This window comes from Mobula hypostoma, chromosome 1 (assembly GCF_963921235.1).
Source record: "Mobula hypostoma chromosome 1, sMobHyp1.1, whole genome shotgun sequence".
In the NCBI taxonomy this organism is placed as follows: domain Eukaryota; kingdom Metazoa; phylum Chordata; class Chondrichthyes; order Myliobatiformes; family Myliobatidae; genus Mobula; species Mobula hypostoma.
Window position 1 is genome coordinate 45,837,616 of NC_086097.1, and position 21,267 is coordinate 45,858,882.

The following is a 21,267-nucleotide window of genomic DNA, read 5'->3' on the forward strand; positions in this document are numbered from 1 at the left end:
TGTTCTTTCACAAAGTTCTACATATTATTTCTGTAATGCTCAGTTACATTGGCTCGTGTATGTCTAGGGGAAATCCCACCCAGCACCTGCCTCAGCGCTTCCCACGGAGTCGGTTGCTGCACCACTGTCGCCCGAATCATTCCCAAACATCAATCATCAGCCAGCACACCCAGTACGTTTTACCAAGTACACTTTATAGATATTACTAAGTCTATGACATTAATATAAATTCGATACAGAGAGGGAAGTAATGAAAAAAAAGGCGCCAAGACTTATCAAAGTCCAAGTTCTTCGTGCACAACCGTTGGAGCTCAATCAATTCATGACGACCACCCAGATCCTGTCTACTCACGGCTCGGGACCACCCGGAGTGATCGACTGGAGACTTTCTGCACGTCCACCGTCCTCCCCGTCTCTCCTCCGACTCCCCGCCAAAAACCCCATCCACCGTCCTCCTCGTCTCTCCTCTGACTCCCCGTCTCTCCTCCGACTCCCCATCAAAAACCCGTCCCCACTCATATGATCCAGCATTATCATCCGAAAACAAAACGATACATGAACGCCCACTGGCTAATAGCACCCTGCTATCTGTATTAACCCAAGCAAATGTCTAGTTAGAGACTTTCTCAGCATTTAACATAACAAAGAAGCCATTTTAAATTTAACATGCAAAAAAAAGAACGACCCCGTACATTTCTTTTTAGATATCTAATTTCCTTTTGAATGCTACAGTCAAGCCTGTCTCCATTGTTTATCCTGCATTCTTGACCCCCTCCACCAATCTGAACTCAGCTACTCTAATGAGTACCACTTTCAGATCTCCTCATAACTTCTTCTGTTCCAAGAACAATCTCAGCTTCTCTTGTTAATCTCCTTAACTAATGCCTCTCTTCCCTGGAATCATTTCAGTAAGTTTGTGACCTTACCAATGTTTCATAAAGGGGTTCGCCCTGACTTCCTTGTTCTTCGATGCATCTCTTAATGAAGCCCAGGATTCCATGTGCCTTATGAACCATTCTCCAGGGCAAACCCACCACTTTCAAAGAACTGTGAACATATATCCTGGTTCTAACAAAGGCTCTTTAACCTGAAAGGTAATTGACTGTGTCTCTTCCCATATGTTTGCATTTCAGATTTCTGCCATTTTCATACATCCCAGATCTCTCTATTGTTGTACTCCTGTTGGGATTCAGTTTATACTGTCTTTTTCTGATTTCCATTACATACTGTAACACTTTATTTTTCTCAGCATTAGATTTCATCTGTAATTTATCCAGGAGTCCGGCAACCTATTGCTGGCCACTCACTTCCCATTTCTATGTCGTCTGCAGTTCCAGTTTCTGCGTGGATTGTACACCCAACTCCAAATCATTAATATTACAGTGTTAAGAAAAACAATGTTTTTTGTATGATCCCCTGTGAGACAGCACTGCAAACTCCCCTCCATTATTTATTTCCTGTCACTGAACCTATTTTATAAACATGATGTTTCTGCCCCTTTTATTCCATTTCATGACTAATAGCACATTTTTAGCCACATCTTGGAAGTTAAAAACACATTGTACTTCCCTCATCACCCTCTCCTTTGGTGAACAAACTCCTGTTCCTTGGTCTAAATACACCATTTTGCAACTAGGTGTTGGACTTCCTAATGAGCAGACCTCAGATAAGCAGGTTGTACAATCGCTCCTCCCTCCCCATCTTCTTGAACACGGGTGCCCCCCAGGGCTGTGTGGCGAGCCCACTGCTGTACACTCTGCTCACACATGACTGCACAGGCAAACACCTGAGTAATCACATTGTCAAGTTCGCAGATGGCTCAGCAGTGGTGCGGCTCATCACCAGCAACGATGAGACTTCCTACAGAGAGGAGGTGGAAGAGCTCGAGGCCTGGTGCCAGGCAAATAACCTCTTCCTCAATGTCAACAAGACAAAGGAGATAGTTATTGATTTCAGGAGAATTCGCACCACTCGCACCCCTCTTTACATCGGTGGGACAGCAGTGGAAATGGGCATTGTGCTAGCAAGCCCATCCCGAAAAAACCCAGAGCTTCAGAAATGGCAACAGAATCTCCAAGGATCTCATCCCTGGGAGAGGAAGGATCTGACGCCAGGTAGATGGGCTACACACCTGAGGACAATTTAAAAGACTGGCTCAGGACAGAGGACTGCTGTTGGCGGCCTTGCCCCAGAAGGGGTAATGAGCTGAACAAGAAGATGACTGCAATGAAAACCGCAAGCAGTTTCAAACTCCTGGTAGTCAACCTCTCATGGTCTCACAACACATTCTGCACAATCAAGAAAGCTCAGCACTGCTTTCTGAGGAGGGCAAAAGGACCTAGACTACGCACAAGAATACACATAACCCCACACAGATGCTCAGTACAGAGCATCCTAACATGTTGCTTCAGTGCGTGGTACGGAAACTGAACCGCAGTGGACGGGAAGGCTTTACAAAGGGTCGTCAAAACTGCCCAGCGCATCACCAGCACCAGGGACGTATGTACAGAAGGGTTCTGGAGAAAGGCCAGTAATGTCATGATGGATCCCACCCACCCTGCTCATGGTTTGTTTGTCCCAATCCCACCAGGGAGGAGACCACATAGCTTCCACGCCAGGTCCACCAGACTCAACGTTACTTTCTTTAAGCCATAAGGCTGATCAACACCTCCATCCACTACTAACCCACCCCTCCACATCCACAACCACCACTGCTTTATCATTTTCTGTCAGTCACCTCATGTACAGGTATAGATACTCCTGTGCCTAGCACCACTTCATGTATATATAATCAATCTATGTATATAAAATACCTTATGCATTTATATTTATTGTTTTTTTATTATTGTGTTCTCTATCAGTGTGATTTTTATATGCTGCATTGGATCTGGAGTAATAACTATTTTGTTCTGCTTTATACTTGTGTACAGGAAATGGCAATAACAATCTTGAATCCTGAATTTTACTTTGTCAAGAAAACATGCTTATCAGTTGAACATTATTTGCCTTTAAATAATCCATACAGGTTTCTTTAAGTAATCTACACTTATCCAAGTGACTGCTAATTCTGTAAATGATTAATGTTTCTAGAACCTTCTTCACCATGGAATTTAAACTGACAGGTCTGTAGTTAACTGGTTTATATCTGCTTCCGTTCTTCAACAAAGGCTGAAGGTTTGCAGTTTTTCTGTCCCCAGGTACCACCCTGAATCTATAGGTGTTTGAAAAATTATGGCCAGCACTTCTGCAGTATCCTTCTATACTTTTCCCAGCATCCCTACCAGGTGACTTATCCACTCGAAATACAACCAGCCTTTCTAACATTCTCTTTATTAATTTCAGCCCACCCAGAATCTCAGCTACATCTTCTTTTGCTGATCTCTGGTACCTTATTTTTCTTGGTGAAGGCTGATGCCTTCCTTGATGAAGGTAGTCATTTTGTCCCTCTGCCTCTAAAAATTAATTTTTCGGCCACTGATAATTCTCTTCCTACAACCCTTTTTCTGTTTACTTGCCTATAGAATCTTTTTGGATTCCTCTTTATATTTGCAGCCAATCTTCTCTCATTCCCTTTCCTTACATTCTGTCTGAACTGGAATCTGTTACATGCTCCTTTATCTGTTCTATTTTACTCCGGCTTCAACTTTCCGGCCCTTCTCTCTCATAGAAATGCACCTAAATTGCAACAAAACTGTAAGATATTAGATCATAAAACATTACCACCTTAAATGCCTCCTACTAACCACTTACATTTTTATCTTATGATTTAGTCATTTACGTAAACAACTTTGAGAAGTCCCAGGGAATCTCCATTTTAACACCAATGATCTTTCTATGAACTTTTATGCTTGTGACAAATACCAGTTTCCTGTATATTATGAAGCCACCTTACAAAGGCAAGATTAAAATGAAAAAAGAGATTCTGTATTTCGGTACCAAGCATGATTATCAGGAAATAGCCGCGAGAAATAATACAATCAGAAACTTAAAAGGAAATAAAAATTAAACAGCGAAGACTTTTAACGTATTAATTATACTATTTGAGATTCTTGTTATATGTTTAGAAAAGAGGTAGCTCAAGTGAATGGGAAATATCATCTTTTAGATGCCAGCATGAACAGCTTAAAGTAGACTTGGAGGATAAGATGTTGGATTTATAGTGGTTGTTAACTCCAAACTTACTCACGAGAAAGTGGGACAAAAATAAATGTTTTTTTTACAAAGTTCCTCATAGTAGTCTGGTCCAGAAGACAAAATGAGTTGAAAATTGGGTCCAAAATGAAAGTCAGAGGGTGTTTTTCATGACCTGTTTGTAGTATATATTATTGAGTTGGATGAAAATACAGGACTATTTAGTGTTAGCAGATTACATGACAATTGGTGGAATTGTAGAGGGTGACGATAGCACAATTTCAATTGAGGACAGTGAGGATAGATCAATTGGAAACTTGGATGAAGAAAAGGCAGAGGTAGTTCAGTCCTGCCAAGTGTGAGGTGATGCATTTTGGGAGGTCAAATGCAAGAGAAAAGTGTATAGTAAATGACAGGATCTTAGAAGCATTGATGTACAGAGAATTTTGGGACGCATGTACAAAATTCCTGAAAATGGCAATGCAGATGGCTAGGGTGGTGAAGAAAGTGAACGCCGTGCTTATCTTCGCTAGTTAGAGTGTCAACTATATGAGAAGTCATGTTGCAGGTGCATAAAACTTTAGTTAGGCCACATTTGGAGAACGGCCTACAGTTCTGGTCCCCACACGATGGAAAAGATTAGAGGTTTTGGAAAGGGTTCAGAAGTGCTTCACCAGAGTCCTGCCTGGATTGGAGCTAGGAGAGGTTAGATAAACTTAAACTTTTCCCCCTGGTGCTTTGGAGCATGAGTTGACCTGATATGTGTATAAATTATGGAAAGCATAGGTATAGTCAATTGTTGGTCTTTTTTTTCTTCAGTGAAAATGTCAAATATTAGGGGTTATAGTTTCAGGGTAGTGGTGGTGGGGGGTTGGAACTTGGGGGGGGGAATTTAATGAAAATATTCAAAGCAAGTTTTATACACAGTGTAGTTGATGCCTGGAATGTGCTGCCAGGTGCATTCCAGGGAGATGGTAGAAACAGATACAATAGAAAGAGGCATTTACATAAGCACCATGAACAGGCAAGGGATAGATGGACTAGGACAGTGAGCAGGCAATTGGTATTAGTCTTTACAGTCAGCACAGATATGATGGCTATAGGGCAATAGGCTGTGATGTACTTTTCTATGTTTCTACTTTGATTTTTTTTGATACTCATTTTCATTCACATAGGCAAAAAAAGGTTCAGAGGGTCTTCAATAATAAGTTGATTTTTTTTGTCAGCTATACTTGTATCCTTAAAATGTTAACCTACGAAGAGATTTGTATTCTCTACCTATATATCAAATGCAGATACATATTTTAGGATCTAAGACAACATAAGTATAAACTGCTTTGTTTGCTGCACTCGACAGGGTAATGCCGTTTCCCTGTAACGACACTTGAGACTATGTTTAATTGCTTCCTCCATTGCAACCAACTGGATGATGTTCTGGTGCAGCCTAATGGTGAACTAAGAGTTTGTAGAGCTGTCCAATAAAAAGTATCAATGCGATTTTATCCTTACAGATCTTAACCATCACACTGCGAATTTCTTTCTTCGATCTCCGATGTATACAACTATAAATACATTGAGTTTACTAGCAGATATGATGTAACCAAATATTTGCATTGCAATATTTAAACCGTCATGCATTGCGTGTTTTCACAAAGGAAAAATGAAGCAATGGAAAAGATATGTTTATAAAATGTTTAAATGCTTATTATGTTTTTAATAAGTTGAGCCATGATTGTATAATGGTTATTTAATGAACTATGTTTGGACTCCGCCGTTGAACTCTTTAAATCATGGACGGAGAATTTTCCCATTACCAGTAGACTCAGTCTTGTTCATATGGGTAATTTTATGTAGAGGTATAACAGTCTGATTGTAATCATTTCAAGTGTTATCAAAGATCAACAACTTTAGCCCTCGTGAAACACAGCTTCTGCTACGGAATTATTTTTGAAAAGATGGCAAGAACCGTTAGTATCTTGCAATCATCAAATAATTTGATCTATATTTAAATCTAATTACGTAGGAAGAGTTGAATAAAAGTTAGGACATGTTTTCAAATAAAGGCAATTCCTCTATTCCAGCCACCTTCAGTTTTTGAGTAAATAGTCCTCCGCAAAAATAAATAGTTCCAAAGAACATAAAATAAGCTCTTCAAAAATGAGAAATGTTAATTTTATTTTCCGGTTTGTTTTCCAAAATAATTACCTTTATTAGTTGACCGCACTGATATGTTAGATAAAAGTGCATTCCGAAAATAAAGTTAAAGTGATGAGAATGTAATCGTAGGCACCAGTGCTAGCGTAGTGATTAAAGACCACGTACAGTGTAAAGTCAACCTAACTTACGACGGGAAATGCAACCGCTCTTCTGATGGACACGGATGTTCGCCAATGGGGCGAGGGGTTCGGCGGTTTGCCCAATGGGAGCGGGGCGAGTGGGCGGGGCGGCGGCGCGATCAGGTTGGGGTGTGCGGCAGTGTGGCCGATGCGCTGGGAGGCTGAGTTCGGGTCTGCCGCCACCTCCGCTGCTACCCGCTCGTAGGAGGCGCTGACATAGCCCGGGCGGGCGCAAACTTTCACGCAACAAAGTGTCTCGGCGCAACAAAAGGGCGCATCGCGGCTGCAAGGCAGCGCTGGCCGCACAGCACCGACAATGCCAACCATGATAGAGAAAGGGCCCGAGGTCTCGGGCAAGAGAAGAGGAAGGAATGGGGCTAAAAGTTTTGCGGGGGGAGCCGCGACCAATGGCAATAACTCCTGGGAAGAGGCGAGCAGCGGTTCCGATGACGAGCACGGTACTGGAGCCTTTCAGTAGCCTGGAACTGACTTATTGTTGGTTTAATTTCAATGCACTGACACCGCTCTCTTCATTTCTTTTAATGAGGTATTTATTTTAACTACTTGTTACAGGTGGAGGAATGCGAGTTGGTTCGCAATATCAAGCAGTTGTCCCTGAATACGATCCCGGTGAGTTTTTTTTTGTTCTTTAATTCCGGCTTTTACATGTGTTGAAATAGCCTAAAACTCATCATCATTATCAACTCTCTCTCTTCCCCCCCCCCCACTTCTGTGTTTAATAGGTTAAGTTGAAATAGGGATCAGTGAAGGAGAGGGTAGGTGCGCGGGGGAGGGGGAGATTGGTCGGGTTCCTTTCTAGGTCACCGTGCGGAGTTAGTAAAGATGATAGAAAAGTATAAAACAGCAATTATAATAAAGCGAGAATAGATAAATAACTCACCCCCCCCCCCCCCTACTGTTCGCCCCGAGAATAGCAGCAATAGAAGCGTGTGCTGCGGGCGTGCTTTGACTTAAATCATCATTTCCTACCCCACCCTGGATAAAACTGAAATACTGTACCAATCTTACTCGTATGTTCAAAAGTTTATAATTTAAAAGATCTTCATGCGTAATATTTCGCTATTTAGGTTATGCAATTTATCAAACTCTCTCCTCGTTTCAGGTGCGGTTACTTTCACATTCGGTGTGAATGAACCTGTTAAATATATTTGGTCTTTTAAGAAATACGATTTTATTTTCAGATTTGGGGTTGTTATATCGTTCAATATCGGGTCGACAATGCGATTTTATTTCTAAATAAACTAAAGTGTATGTTGAAATCTGCATCATTTAACATTGGGCGCATGTGCAAGAAATAAAGCAAGAAGCCACTGCAAACGATGCTAAAGGTGTTTGCTATTGAACGTGCAAGACCGATTGTAATTAAAAGTTTATAAATGGGTGATCTTAGTTCCTTTTAAACGCGGTGCGCTGTTTTGGCTTGTAGGCCTTGTGTGTTAAGTATTCAGTGGGAAGCCTACCGCAAAATCTTTCAATTCAACAAGAAGTTGTTTAATGCAAATATTTCTGGTAGCTTTTTTCATTGGCAAGCAAGTTTGCAGTTTTCTCATAGTGGAGAAATTGGTTTATTACTTAAGATATGAGTATTCCAGAAGTTTGTTTAGAAAGTTGCTTCTTGGTCAATTATATTTTTATGCAAGGAAAATGATTATAAACCATATGATCTTAATTTATTTTTGTCACTTTGTGATGTAGGGTTTTTTTTAGTCACAATATGCTTTTTTTGCTAAATTGGGTGTATTTAAAATCAGAATTTTTCAAAAATGGTTTGAAATTTTTTGGAGGTTTTTGTTATTTTGAGAGAGGTTGTAATGTTATAGTTGTTGAAAACACTTAATTTACAATAAGCATTGCATAGTAATTTTATTAAAAACTGAGAAATGCATTGCATTGGAATGTTTCTGTATGCCATTGGTGCTGGCTGGTTGGTCAAGGGTTTTTAATTAAACTGCTGGAAGGTGGACTGAATGAACTTGGGGAGGATCTGTAACTGACTAGAAGCTGGTGAATGTGGGACTTTGAAGCTGTGGAGATGGTGAGTTACATGAGGGGATAAGGATTCGGAAAAAATGCAGTAGTTATTTGGGGATTTGAAATTGGTGGCAATCAGTGAGGCTTAAGTCATGCTGAGTGGGCTTTTGTGTGAAGGTAGATTATAATTGGTAGCAGTTTGAATGAGAGGCAGAATGGGAAGATGGTGGGTATTCGATTAGTCCAATTTGGAAGAGAGAAAGGCACTAAGGGATTTAGTGACAAACATGCCAATATCAGAGATGCTACTGGATTAGAAATGGATATTATTTGTGGCTAAAAATAAATGGATGCTGAAGGGGGGGGGGAGTCATTGCTTGTGTGTGGGAGGGGGAGTTGGGGGGGCTTTGTGGATCTGTCATTTTAATTGTCACTCATTCTTTGGGGACTCTTCTGTTTTCGTGGATGTCTGTGAAGAATAAGAATTTTGGGATGTATATTGCATGCAATTCTCTGATATTAAATGGAACTATTGATGTTTTGAACACTGGTGTAATCTGATACAGTTGATGACAAGCATAGTTTATGGTTAGATTCTTGGAAGACTTGTGACATAAAAGGAACATGAGAAGCCAGCATGCTTTTCAGTATTAGCAACCACAGAAAATGCTGGAGGAATTCAGCAGGTCAGGTAAATGAATAGAAGCATCCTGAAGAAGGGTCTCGGCCTGAAATGTTGACTATATTCATTTCCATAGATACTGCCTAGCCTGCTGAGTTCCTCTAGCATTTTGTGTATATTGCTTTGGATTCGTCTGCAGACTTCCTTGTGTTTTCAATATTAGCTTGATTTTCTTTCCTTTCCATATGCACTCCATATTACATGCTTTCTGTAAATGTCATACGTCATCGTGTGCTTCTGCACAAATCCTTATTGCTTATTTGTAGATCCTTTGTTAACGTGAGCATTTGTACAGATATTGCAGTTGTGGTTATTGAGAATTTGAGTAAAATCCACGTGTGCGCCAAATAGGGCTAAATATTCATCAGGTGTATATACCTGAAGTTCTGTGCACTTTGCTAATACTTTTCGGGTAGTAAAACAACCAACACATTTCATGGGTATTTCTAAGCAGCATTTGACACCAAGCCACTCAAGGAGGTTATCAGGGAAATTAGTCAAAATTGGATTTTTAATGACATCGTAAATGAAATAAAGACCTGATAATGGGCCAGGAAGCCGGTGGCACCAGGCACAAATGTTAAAACAATTACATTTAGATGAGTGATGAAGGGATATGAAAACAAATTCTAATTGCTTTTAGAGCTTGGCTGTTTTGGCTGTTTGATAGGACCCAATTGTAGTTTGAGATCTCAAAAATTTTTAAATGTCCAGCACTGATTGGGTTTGGATTGACTGTGATTAGGTCAGGTTCAGATTGTATTATAATTTTTCTATACTATAGTAGAGAAGTTGTTTGCTTTTGCTAAGTTCATTCATCACAACAGTTTGAACTTGGGACTGTTCTTGTTTGTATCTCTTGAATTGACTTTATTACTCGCATCCTTCTAAATATGCAATTTATAGTAATTTATAATAAATAGTATGTGCAACAGGACAGTGAAAATCACTTGTTACTGGTTGCATAAGTTGCTTGAAGAAAGTTAGGGAGCCAACTTGAATTTTGATACAAGTTAGTTGTATGTGATAGTTTCTAGCCTGTAAGAAGCAGGCCAAGCAGCATCTGTAGGAAGAGGCGCAGTCGACGTTTCAGGCCGAGACCCTTCGTCAGGACTAACTGAAGGAAGAGTGAGTAAGGGATTTGAAAGCTGGAGGGGGAGGGGGAGATGCAAAATGATAGGAGAAGACAGGAGAGGGAGGGATAGAGCCGAGAGCTGGACAGGTGATAGGCAAAAGGGGATATGAGAGGATCATGGGACAGGAGGTCCGGGAAGAAAGACGGGGGGGGTGACCCAGAGGATGGGCAAGAGGTATATTCAGAGGGACAGAGGGAGAAAAAGGAGAGTGAGAGAAAGAATGTGTGCATAAAAATGAGTAACAGATGGGGTACGAGGGGGAGGTGGGGCCTAGCGGAAGTTAGAGAAGTCAATGTTCATGCCATCAGGTTGGAGGCTACCCAGACGGAATATAAGGTGTTGTTCCTCCAACCTGAGTGTGGCTTCATCTTTACAGTAGAGGAGGCCGTGGATAGACATGTCAGAATGGGAATGGGATGTGGAATTAAAATGTGTGGCCACTGGGAGATCCTGCTTTCTCTGGCGGACAGAGCGTAGATGTTCAGCAAAGCGGTCTCCCAGTCTGCGTCGGGTCTCACCAATATATAAAAGGCCACATCGGGAGCACCGGACGCAGTATATCACCCCAGTCGACTCACAGGTGAAGTGTTGCCTCACCTGGAAGGACTGTTTGGGGCCCTGAATGGTGGTAAGGGAGGAAGTGTAAGGGCATGTGTAGCACTTGTTCCGCTTACACGGATAAGTGCCAGGAGGGAGATCAGTGGGGAGGGATGGGGGGGACGAATGGACAAGGGAGTTGTGTAGGGAGCGATCCCTGTGGAATGCAGAGAGAGTGGGGGAGGGAAAGATGTGCTTAATGGTGGGATCCCGTTGGAGGTGGCGGAAGTTACGGAGAATAATATGTTGGACCCGGAGGCTGGTGGGGTGGTAGGTGAGGACCAGGGGAACCGTATTCCTAGTGGGGTGGTGGGAGGATGGAGTGAGAGCAGATGTACGTGAAATGGGGGAGATGCGTTTAAGAGCAGAGTTGATAGTGGAGGAAGGGAAGCCCCTTTCTTTAAAAAATGAAGACATCGCCTTCGTCCTAGAATGAAAAGCCTCATCCTGAGAGCAGATGTGGCGGAGACGGAGGAATTGTGAGAAGGGGATGGCGTTTTTGCAAGAGACAGGGTGAGAAGAGGAATAGACTCAGGTTGGAGGGACAACACCTTATATTCCGTCTGGGTAGCCTCCAACCTGATGGCATGAACATTGACTTCTCTAACTTCCGCTAGGCCCCACCTCCCCCTCGTACCCCATCTGTTACTCATTTTTATGCACACATTCTTTCTCTCACTCTCCTTTTTCTCCCTCTGTCCCTCTGAATATACCTCTTGCCCATCCTCTGGGTCATCCCTCCCCCGTCTTTCTTCCCGGACCTCCTGTCCCATGATCCTCTCGTATCCCCTTTTGCCTATCACCTGTCCAGCTCTCGGCTCTATCCCTCCCCCTCCTGTCTTCTCCTATCATTTTGCATCTCCCCCTCCCCCTCCAGCTTTCAAATCCCTTACTCACTCTTCCTTCAGTTAGTCCTGACGAAGGGTCTCGGCCTGAAACGTCGACTGCGCCTCTTCCTACAGATGCTGCTTGGCCTGCTGCGTTCACCAGCAACTTTGATGTGTGTTGCTTGAATTTCCAGCATCTGCAGAATTCCTGTTGTTTTTCTAGCCTGTAAGAGTTGGCTAAGAATTATGAGCTATTTAGTAGAACCAAGAATAGAATTTATTTTACATTTAAATCTTCCTATAGGAAATTTTTTTGATTCTGTTTGGATTGAATTTTCCGAATTCGTTGTAGTATGACTCTCACTGTAATACAGTGACCTGGAATACATTTTGGGTTTTAGGACCTAATTATGGTACCCTCATTAGTTATTGTAGGCCTTTGTTTTGTACATCTGGTAAATAAATGTGCAGCCAAATTTTGGAAATCTTCAGATTCAGTAGATGTTACAAGTTTGAAATATTGCTTGAAATATAACTGCAGATAGAATAAATACCATTTTTTCCCCACTGAAGCAAACCCCTTCATGTAACAATTTCACCTGCAATTAATTAATTGGTTGTAATGTGGCATTGTTAATTAAAAATATCTAAATTTTGAAAGACCACATTTAAACCTCTAAATGCTCAGTGAAACGTTTCGGAATGTAGCAGAGTTAAAATTACAAATATACGTTTGAGAGGATATCTAAATGTTTTTCATAGTACAGGTCGACCTTCACTAATCTGACTACCTGTAATCCAGTTCCTTTGATAGTCCAGCACTGATTATGCTTAACGTGATCCTTCTGTAATTCGGCATTTTCACTAATCCGGCACTCCCGATTATCCCTGGAAGAATAATATGTATCAAGGGATCTAAATTATTGCCATTGTTTGTTTTGTTTGTGTTTTAAGCCATGTGAAATTATGATAGAGATTACCATAATGTTGGTTTTATTGCAAGTCTAATTTCAGTAATATAGTTACATGCTTCTGAGGACATTTGGCTAATAGGAAGCAAAGGGCATGTAGATTAATGGAAGACTCTAGAAATGACTGCAAGATTTCTCCTTAACTAGCTATAGAAGTGTTTTGTTTTAAGCTATCTATTTCAAGTAATTTAGAAAATTTAATTTGAGGTTTATTTTTAAAGTGGAATCAGATTTTCAGACAACTTTTAAGTTCATCTAGTTTTTAAGTATTTACAGTCTGATGAAACGAGATCTTGAAAGGTAAATGACAAGTCATGTTGATGTATCTGTTCGGAGATAAGTTGAAATTAGAGTAATATCTAAAATAGTAATAGAAGTATATATGAAATACCTGCTCTTCTGTCGCCTGAGGCAAGTGTAGGTGCTGTGGAAAGAATGCATTAAGGAGAAATTGGGTGCGGCTCCAGGAATGAAGGGTAAATGGAAAAAGCTTTGTTTATCTTCCAGAGATGGAAAGAATTGGAGTGTAAAAGGGGCATGTTGTATATTATTTGTGTTCATTTCCTTTACTGCCAAAATATAAAGTTGGTTAAATACTAAAGTTTATAGTTTTTAAGTTGGGTCATAAAATAGGATAGAAATGTTTGCATGTGACTGGTTGAGTCTGGATTGAGAGAGCAATGCATTAAGTTGAGCAATTTAGTTTGTTCTTTAAGAAAAATGGAACTAAAAGAACATTGCTATTTGGGGAAAAAAGTAACATTAAAATGATCTTAAAATTTAGCTTCTGATTTGGATTTACAGAGATTAATTTGGGCAAAGGAGAATAGTCTATTTTGTTTGAGAATAAGGTATTTTGGCTTTCACTGTTAGGTAAGAAACGCAGCTTTCCAACTTGTAGTGGATCATAAATTTCAGCATGCTAAGCAGTCGCATCTTCAAGACTTATCCAGGCGGCTATCCCCACATGCTTCAAATTAGCCACTGTCATCGCTGTACCAAGAAACTCTACATCTTCAGAACTAAATGACTACCGCCCGATGGCACTGGCACCAATCATCATGAAGTGCTTTGAATGACTGATAATGGCTCATATCACAAACTTAATTCCTGCCTCATTAGACACTCACCAATATGCTTACAGACAGAACCGCTTTATGACAGATGCCGTAGCATCTGTCATGCACCTGGCCCTGACACACCTAGAAAACAAGGACACTTGTGTCAGAATGTTGTTTCTGGATTTCAATTCGGCATTCAGCACTCAGCACTATTGTCCCACAGATCTTGGTGAGCCTACTCCTCACTCTAAATACACCACTTTGCAACTGGGTGTTTGCAGTGCCCATTGCTGTACACTTTGCTCACACATGACTGCGTGGCCAAACACATCAATCATCACATCTTCTGATGACACAACCGTGGTGGGGCTTATCACCAATAATGATGAGATGGCGTACAGAGATAAGGTGGAAGAGTTGCAGGCCTGATTCATGGTAAATAATCTCAAGATCACCACATCTATATACTACTAAAACTCTCATGCTCTGTCTGTCTGTCTGTTTGTGACCTCCAATTAATGCAAACGGTGCATTACAGCGTCACTTTTTTTTGGCTGAATCGAATTAAAATGCGCTAACTTACAGAATGCAGGCAAAGTTCAGGGTTATATATTCGTATAAAATTGCTCATTCGCAAAAATCAACAGTCTCCCTTTGACCTGAGAGCCGATCCGTCATCATGGAAATTGGGACGCGATAGCCGGATGCATGAGCACGGCCAGCCTCAGCAGTGACACCTACTGGAGCAAAAGGGCAAGGCAGCTGTATTTCGAGGGGTCACATTCTGCTAATCACCATCAGCATGTGCAGGATTGGGACAGATCTAACTGCCACCCATCAATAAGAGATAATTAAATCTTATTGTAATGATGTACTTTGAGACACCCATAAAACCCTTTGCTGCAGTCAAAGGACAGCGGTGACTATATCACGTCCATTTAGAAGAGCGCCAACCACATCATCAAGAATAATCAGCATCCTTTGGTGTAACTGCTTCGTATCTTCTATCCAGCATTAGGGTAAAAAAAAATGGTCAGCCTAATTATGCTGCGTGGAAAGGGAAGGGGGACATTATGGTCAAGAGGTGACGCCAAACGTCATTGGGAAGTGGCAAGGAGAGGGAGAGAACAAGAATCAGATGAGGCCAGGGCCGCACGACTCCAGGATCAAAGAGTCAGGACAAAAAAAGTGAGAGAAGAAGAGACAGAGAAGGAGAGGCATGCACGTCTCCAGGATCAGAGACAAACAACAAACAGCAGAAGAGATGAAGAGATGGGGTTGAAAGGACTGCACGTCTCCAGATTGACAATGAGAGGCACAAGGGTGGCAGATAAACCAGAAATGATGCCATCAAAAGTGTCCTTTGTTAAATAAGGAGCAGCCATATTTGCTTTGCTATGCATCGTTCTTCTTTAATAAACTGAGGTTTTCTACTTCAGTTTCCAAGCAAAGCGATACCAATAGCATTCAGGAAAATTTAATGTTCATTCTGGTCACATCAGACTGCACTACCCTTCTCTGAAAGGATGCCCCAACGGGTCACCCCGTTGTCTAGTTTCATTCGAAGTTTCACTGTTGATGTTGCCTTGCAGACATTTTGTTACCCAGCAAGCTAACAAGCCATCGGCAAGCCACTCATCAACAGCATCCTCAACCCGAGCTACAAACCTCTATATCAACAAGACAAAAGGAGATGGTTATCAACATCAGGAGAACTTGCACCACTCACACCCCCTTCTTACATTGGTGCACATCACACCCAAGCTCTCATGGTCCCAGAACACATCCAACATAGTCCAGAATGTTCACTAGCTATTTGTTTGGGGAGGCTGCAGAGAGCTGGACTTCGCACTTCCATACTCGCATAATTCTACAGACGCATAGCTGCATCCCTGCTTGGTACAGAAACTGCCCTACGTTGGGCAGGAAGGCTCGACAATGGGTAGTCAAAACTGCCCGAAGCATCGAAACCATCTGCCATCAAACACTGAAAGGTTCTAGAAAAGAGCCAGTAATATGAAGGATCTCACCAACCCTGTTCCCACTCCCGTCAGGGAGGAGATTGAGTCACATCTACACCAGGACCATCAGACTCAAAAACAGTGTCCCCAAGTAGTAATGGTGATCTGTACTTCCACTCACTAAACCCACTGCTATTTTATTATTTCCTATCTGTCACCTTATCTACAGCCTAGTGAAACTTTATGGACTTGCAATCAATCTTTGTATATAAGCTATCTTTTGTATTTACATTGTGTTTTTAATTATTATTGTTTTTTTTCTTTAGTTTTTTTTGTGCTGCATTGGGTCCAGGGTAACAACTATTTTGTTCTTCTTTACACTTGTGTGCAGGAAATGACATTAAACAATCTGAATCAGTAGATTCTTGTTCCCATTTCTGATTGTACAGCATCAACTTTACCTGGTGGCAGTAATTGTTACCTCAAGTGATTCAGTCATAAGTTCAAGCCCAAATCCATGAACCTTTACTGAGCTAATATAAGTTTATTACTGAGAAAGTTTTTTTTTCTATGGTGCAGTCATTCTCAGTTGAGATGTTAAGATGAAGCTTTGTTATTTAAATTTAAAAACCTCATTCAAAATGGTCTTCAGATGTTTAACCTCAATGTTTCAGAAGTAACTGTTCATTTATCCCACTACTATAGAGTCTTAGCAAAAATTAGCTGTACATTGCACATTGATTAATTAGACATAAAGAGTAATTAAACTTGCTGCATAATCGTGTGAGAATAAAAAATGGTGCTAGTTAAATCCAGGTTTATTTTTTGTTTTCGTAATGTTTTCTAGGAGCAGCAGCTTCTTCAGAGTCATTAACAAGTATAACAACGTGGCAAAGATGGTATTCAGTATTCTAAAGTTGAAGTTTTTTTTTAAAAACGAAGAATTTGATATTTTAAGTGTGTGGAATCTTGTAGGTGATTTTTTTTTTCTGCCACTGCAGGTAGGAATTATTTTTTTACTTTGTTCACTTAGCTACACATGGTAAAATGTGGTTGTCCATTATGGCAGCAATTTAGTTCTTTAGGATTTGAATACTTGCCTCTGGGTGCAGTGGTAATCCTCCACATTCCAAAGACATACTGGTTAGGGTTAATAAGTTGTAGGCATGCATTGTTGTTGCTGGAAGGTATAGAACTTGCAGGCTGTCCCCAGAATATCCTTGGAAAGTGTGTTATTTGCATCAACAACCAACATTTCACTATATGTTTCAATGTACAAATAAAGCTGATATTTTCTACTAGTTTAAGAGATCAACATATGATTGTGTGTACCATAGTTAACCAAGATCTGAAACTGGCTGTTGCAAAAATCAAAGTGGTGGTGGGAGGAATATAGTTTTTTTTAAGTCCTGAAAATACCAAGTCATTCAGATTTGCAGAGATCATATGTAAATGCTCAAGGAGATTATTTAACTGTCATTGATTCAGTATCAGCGGCATCAATATTAGATCACGGCTACTTGAGCTGCTACAATTTTGTTAAAACCAATGTAGTAATGATTTCATCTAATACTTCACACTGCATTAAACCCTTCTGATTGGCTTAAATAGTCGCTCATTTTATGGGTTGTGTAACTAACATATCACTGTAACAATTTTTGAATCCTTCATGGTCATATTATTTTCAGTTAAAAGTCCTTCTGTAGTATCAGGAGTATTCCCATCAGTGTGCATCTTTGCAGTCGCTTTTGTCTCTATTGCCCAATCTGACCTTTGCCCAAATGCTCTGGGCTATGACCGATGCAGACTGATTTCTAATTCAATTCAATCTTACATTCTTGCTAGCCTTGTCCCACTTTCTGATCTCTTAGCTTTATTCCTATCCTCAACACTGTTTGATCTAATAACCCTATGCCTGCCTTTTTACTTTACTACTTTGCCAATTTAACAGTATCTAATAAAGATCCTACTGTCAGAATTTTGACCGCTTCCGATCTGTATTGTGAACTGTGGCACAAAAGATTTAGGGAGAATTTGCTTCTAAAACTCTTTAAGAGGAACTTTTTCTTTCAGGAAGAAATTTTCAGTTTTATAATCGCACCTTTGGTCTTGCTGTTGTAGTCTTTAATAATGTGGATTGAAGCATCAGTGTGCAATGCACTGGACAGAATAAGGTTGATGATCTTGTAGCACATTTAGAGATTGTCAGGTATGACGTTGGGCATCACTGAGACGTAGTTGAAAGAAGATGATTGTTGGGAGCTTTATCCAAGGACATACTTGTACCGAAAGGACAGGCAGGTAGGCAGATGGGGTGGGGTGGCTCCGTTTGTTTAAAAAAACATGAAATCAAATCCTTAGAACAGTGACTTAGGATTGGAAAATGTAGAATTATTATGGGTACTGTTAAGAAACTGTAAGGGTAAAAATTAGTGGGAAATTAGAGGATTGAGGAGCTTTTTAAAAACCAACAGAAGGCATCTAAAAAGCCATAAAGAGAGAAAAGATGGAATATGAAGGTAAGCTAGCCAAAAATATCAGAAGGGGTACCAAAAGTTTTTTCAGATATATAAAGAGTAAGAGAGGCCATTGTGAATATTAGACCACTAGAAAATGATGCTGGAGAGGTAGTAATGGGGGACAAAGAAATGGTAGATGAACTTAAGTATTTTGTGTTAGTCTTCACTGTGGAAGACACCAGCAGTATGCTGGAAGTTTGAATGTGCCAGACGAATAGACAATAGGTGCAGGAGTAGGCCATTTGGCTCTTCGAGCGAGCACCGACATTCACTATGATCATGGCTGATCATCCACAATCAGTACCCTGTTCCTGCCTTCTCCCCATATCCCTTCACTCTGCTAACTTTAAGAGCTCTATCTAACTCTTTCGTGAAAGAATCCAGAGAATTGGCCTCCACTGCCTTCTTAGGCAGAGCATTCCACAGATCCACAACTCTCTGTGTGAAAAAGTTTTTCCTCAACTCTGTTCTAAATGGTCTACCCCTTATTCTTAAACTGTGGCCTCTGATTCTGGACTCCCCCAACATTGGGAATATGTTTCCTGCCTCTAGCGTGTCCAATCCCATAATAATTTTGTATGTTTCAATCAGATCCCCTCTCATCCTTCTGAAGTCTAGTGTATACAAGCCCAGTCGCTCCAACCTTTCAACATATGACATTCCCAATTAACCCACTGAACCTACTCTGCACTCCCTCCATAGCAAGAATGTCTTTCCTCAAATTTGGAGACCAAAACTGCACACAATACTCCAGGTGGGGTCTCACCAGGGCCTTGTACAACTGCAGAAGGACCTCTTTGCTCCTATACTCAACTCCCCTTGTTATGAAGGCCAACATGCCATTAGCTTTCTTCACTGTCTGCTGTACCTGTATGCTTGTTTTCAGTGACTGATGAACAAGGACACCCAGATCTCGTTGTACTTCCCCTTTTCTGCTCCCTGACTAAGTGAGTGTAATTGCTATTAATAATGAGAAGGTGCTTGGGAAGCTGAAAGGTCTGAAGGTAGATAAGTCACCTGGACCAGATAGACTATACTCCTGGATTCTGGAAGAGGTAACTGAAGAGATTGTGGAGGCACTTGTAATGATCTTTTAAGAATCGCTAGATTCTGGAATGGTTTCAGAGGACCGGAAAATTGCAAATGTCACTCCACTCTTTGGGAAAGGAGGAGAAGAAAGGAAATTATGGGCCAATTAGCCTGAGTTTAGTGGTTGGGAACCTGATGGGAGTCCATTATTAAGTATGAGGTTTCAAGGTACTTGGAGGCACATGATAGAGCAGACCAAAGTCAGTGTAGTTTCCGTAAGGGGAAATCTTGCCTGACAAATCTGTTGGAATTCTTTGAGGAAATAACAGGCAGGATAGACAAAGAGTCAGTGGATGTTGGTTACTTGGATTTTCAAAAGTCTCTTGAGGTGCGGCACGTGCAGCTGCATAACAAGATAAGGGCCCATGGTATTCCAGGAAAGATATGAGCATGAATAGATTGCTGATTGGCAGGAGGCAAAGACTTGGAATAAAGGGAGCCTATTCTGGTTGACTACTGGTGACAAGTGGTGTTCCGCAGGGGTCAGTGCTGGGACCACTACTTTTCATGTTAAATGTTGATGAATTGGATGATGGAATTGATGTCTTTGTAACCAAGTTTGCAGACAATACAAAGATAGCTGGAGGGGCAGGTAGTGTTGAAGATGCAGGGAGCCTGCAAAAGGACTTGGACAGATTGGAAAAATAGACAAAGTAGCAGTTGGAAAACAGTGTCGGGAAGTGTACCGTCATGCACTTTGGTAGAAGGAGTAAAGGCATAGACTATCTAAATGGGGAAAAAATTTCAAAAATCAGAGGCGCAAAGGGACTTGGGATTCCTTGTATAGGATTCCATAAAGTTTAATCTGTAGGTTGAGTTGGTGGTAAAGAAGGTAAGTACAATATTAACATTCATTTTGAGAGGACTAGAATATGAGCAAGGATGTGATGCTGAGGCTTTATAATGCATTGGTCAGATTGCACTTGAGAGTATTGTAAGCAGTTTTGGGCCCCTTATACAAGGAAAGATGTGGCATTGAAGAGGGTACAGAGGAGATTCACAGGCATTATTTTGGGTATGAAAGGGTTAATGTATGAGGAGCGTTTGGCTCTTGGCCTATATTTGCTGGAGTTATCTCATTGAAGCCTGTCAAACATTGAAAGGCCTAGATAGTGGATGTGGGGAGTATGTTTCTTATAGTGGGTGACCAGAGGGTAAATCCTCAGAATAGAGGGACGTCTATTTAGAATAGAGATGAGAATGAATTTCTTTAGATAGAAGGTGGTGAATCTGTGGAATTCGTTGCCATGGACGGCTGTGTAGGCCAGGTCATTGAATATATTTTTAGCAGAGGTTGATATATTCTTGTTTAGTTAAAGGGTACAGGGAAAAGGCAGGAGAATGGGCTTGAGGGATAATAAATCAGCCATGATGGAATGAATGCAGAGCATACTTGATGGGCCAAATGGCCTATTCTGCTTCTGTATCTTACGGTATTGAAGCTGATCTTAATTATATGACAATATAATTGTTATTGTGAATTATACGACAATAGTTCCTTCATTAATACTGTTCAAGGTTTTTCTTAAAAGCTAATACAAGTCGACCTTCACTAATCCGGCACCATTGGGACCTGAGGAGTGCTGGATTAGTGAAAATACCAATTACAGAAGGATCACAATAAGCATAATCAGTGCCAGATTATCGAAGGAACCAGATTACAGGTAGTCGGATTAGTGAAGGTTGACCTGTATTTCACAATATGACCTAATATTTCCTTTGGTTATCTATCTTCAGTATTTCTTTTTTGTAAGACATGGAGGGTAAGTAACATTTTAATTATGCATGGATTAATATATATTTACGCAAAGCACTGTCGAACAATAGAAAACATAAACACAACATCTGCAGATGCTGTAAACCTTGAGAAACACTCGGAATCCAGGAGGAACTTAGCAAATCAGGTAGCATCCATGGAGGGGAATAAACAGTTGATGCTTCAGGCTCAGACCCTTCATCATGACT

General features: G+C 40.9%; 1 protein-coding gene across 1 annotated transcript in view; it reads left to right on the top strand.

Annotated features, from left to right (window-relative positions):
• The first annotated feature begins 6,585 nt into the window (after positions 1–6,585).
• rcor1 (REST corepressor 1) overlaps positions 6,586–21,267 on the top strand; it is a 113,109-nt gene continuing 98,427 nt past the window's right edge. The window contains exons 1-2 of the mRNA XM_063047562.1: positions 6,586–6,925; positions 7,041–7,097. Of these exons, the coding sequence (XP_062903632.1) occupies positions 6,784–6,925; positions 7,041–7,097 (199 nt within the window). The 5' untranslated portion in view covers positions 6,586–6,783. The remainder of the gene's footprint in view (positions 6,926–7,040; positions 7,098–21,267) is intronic.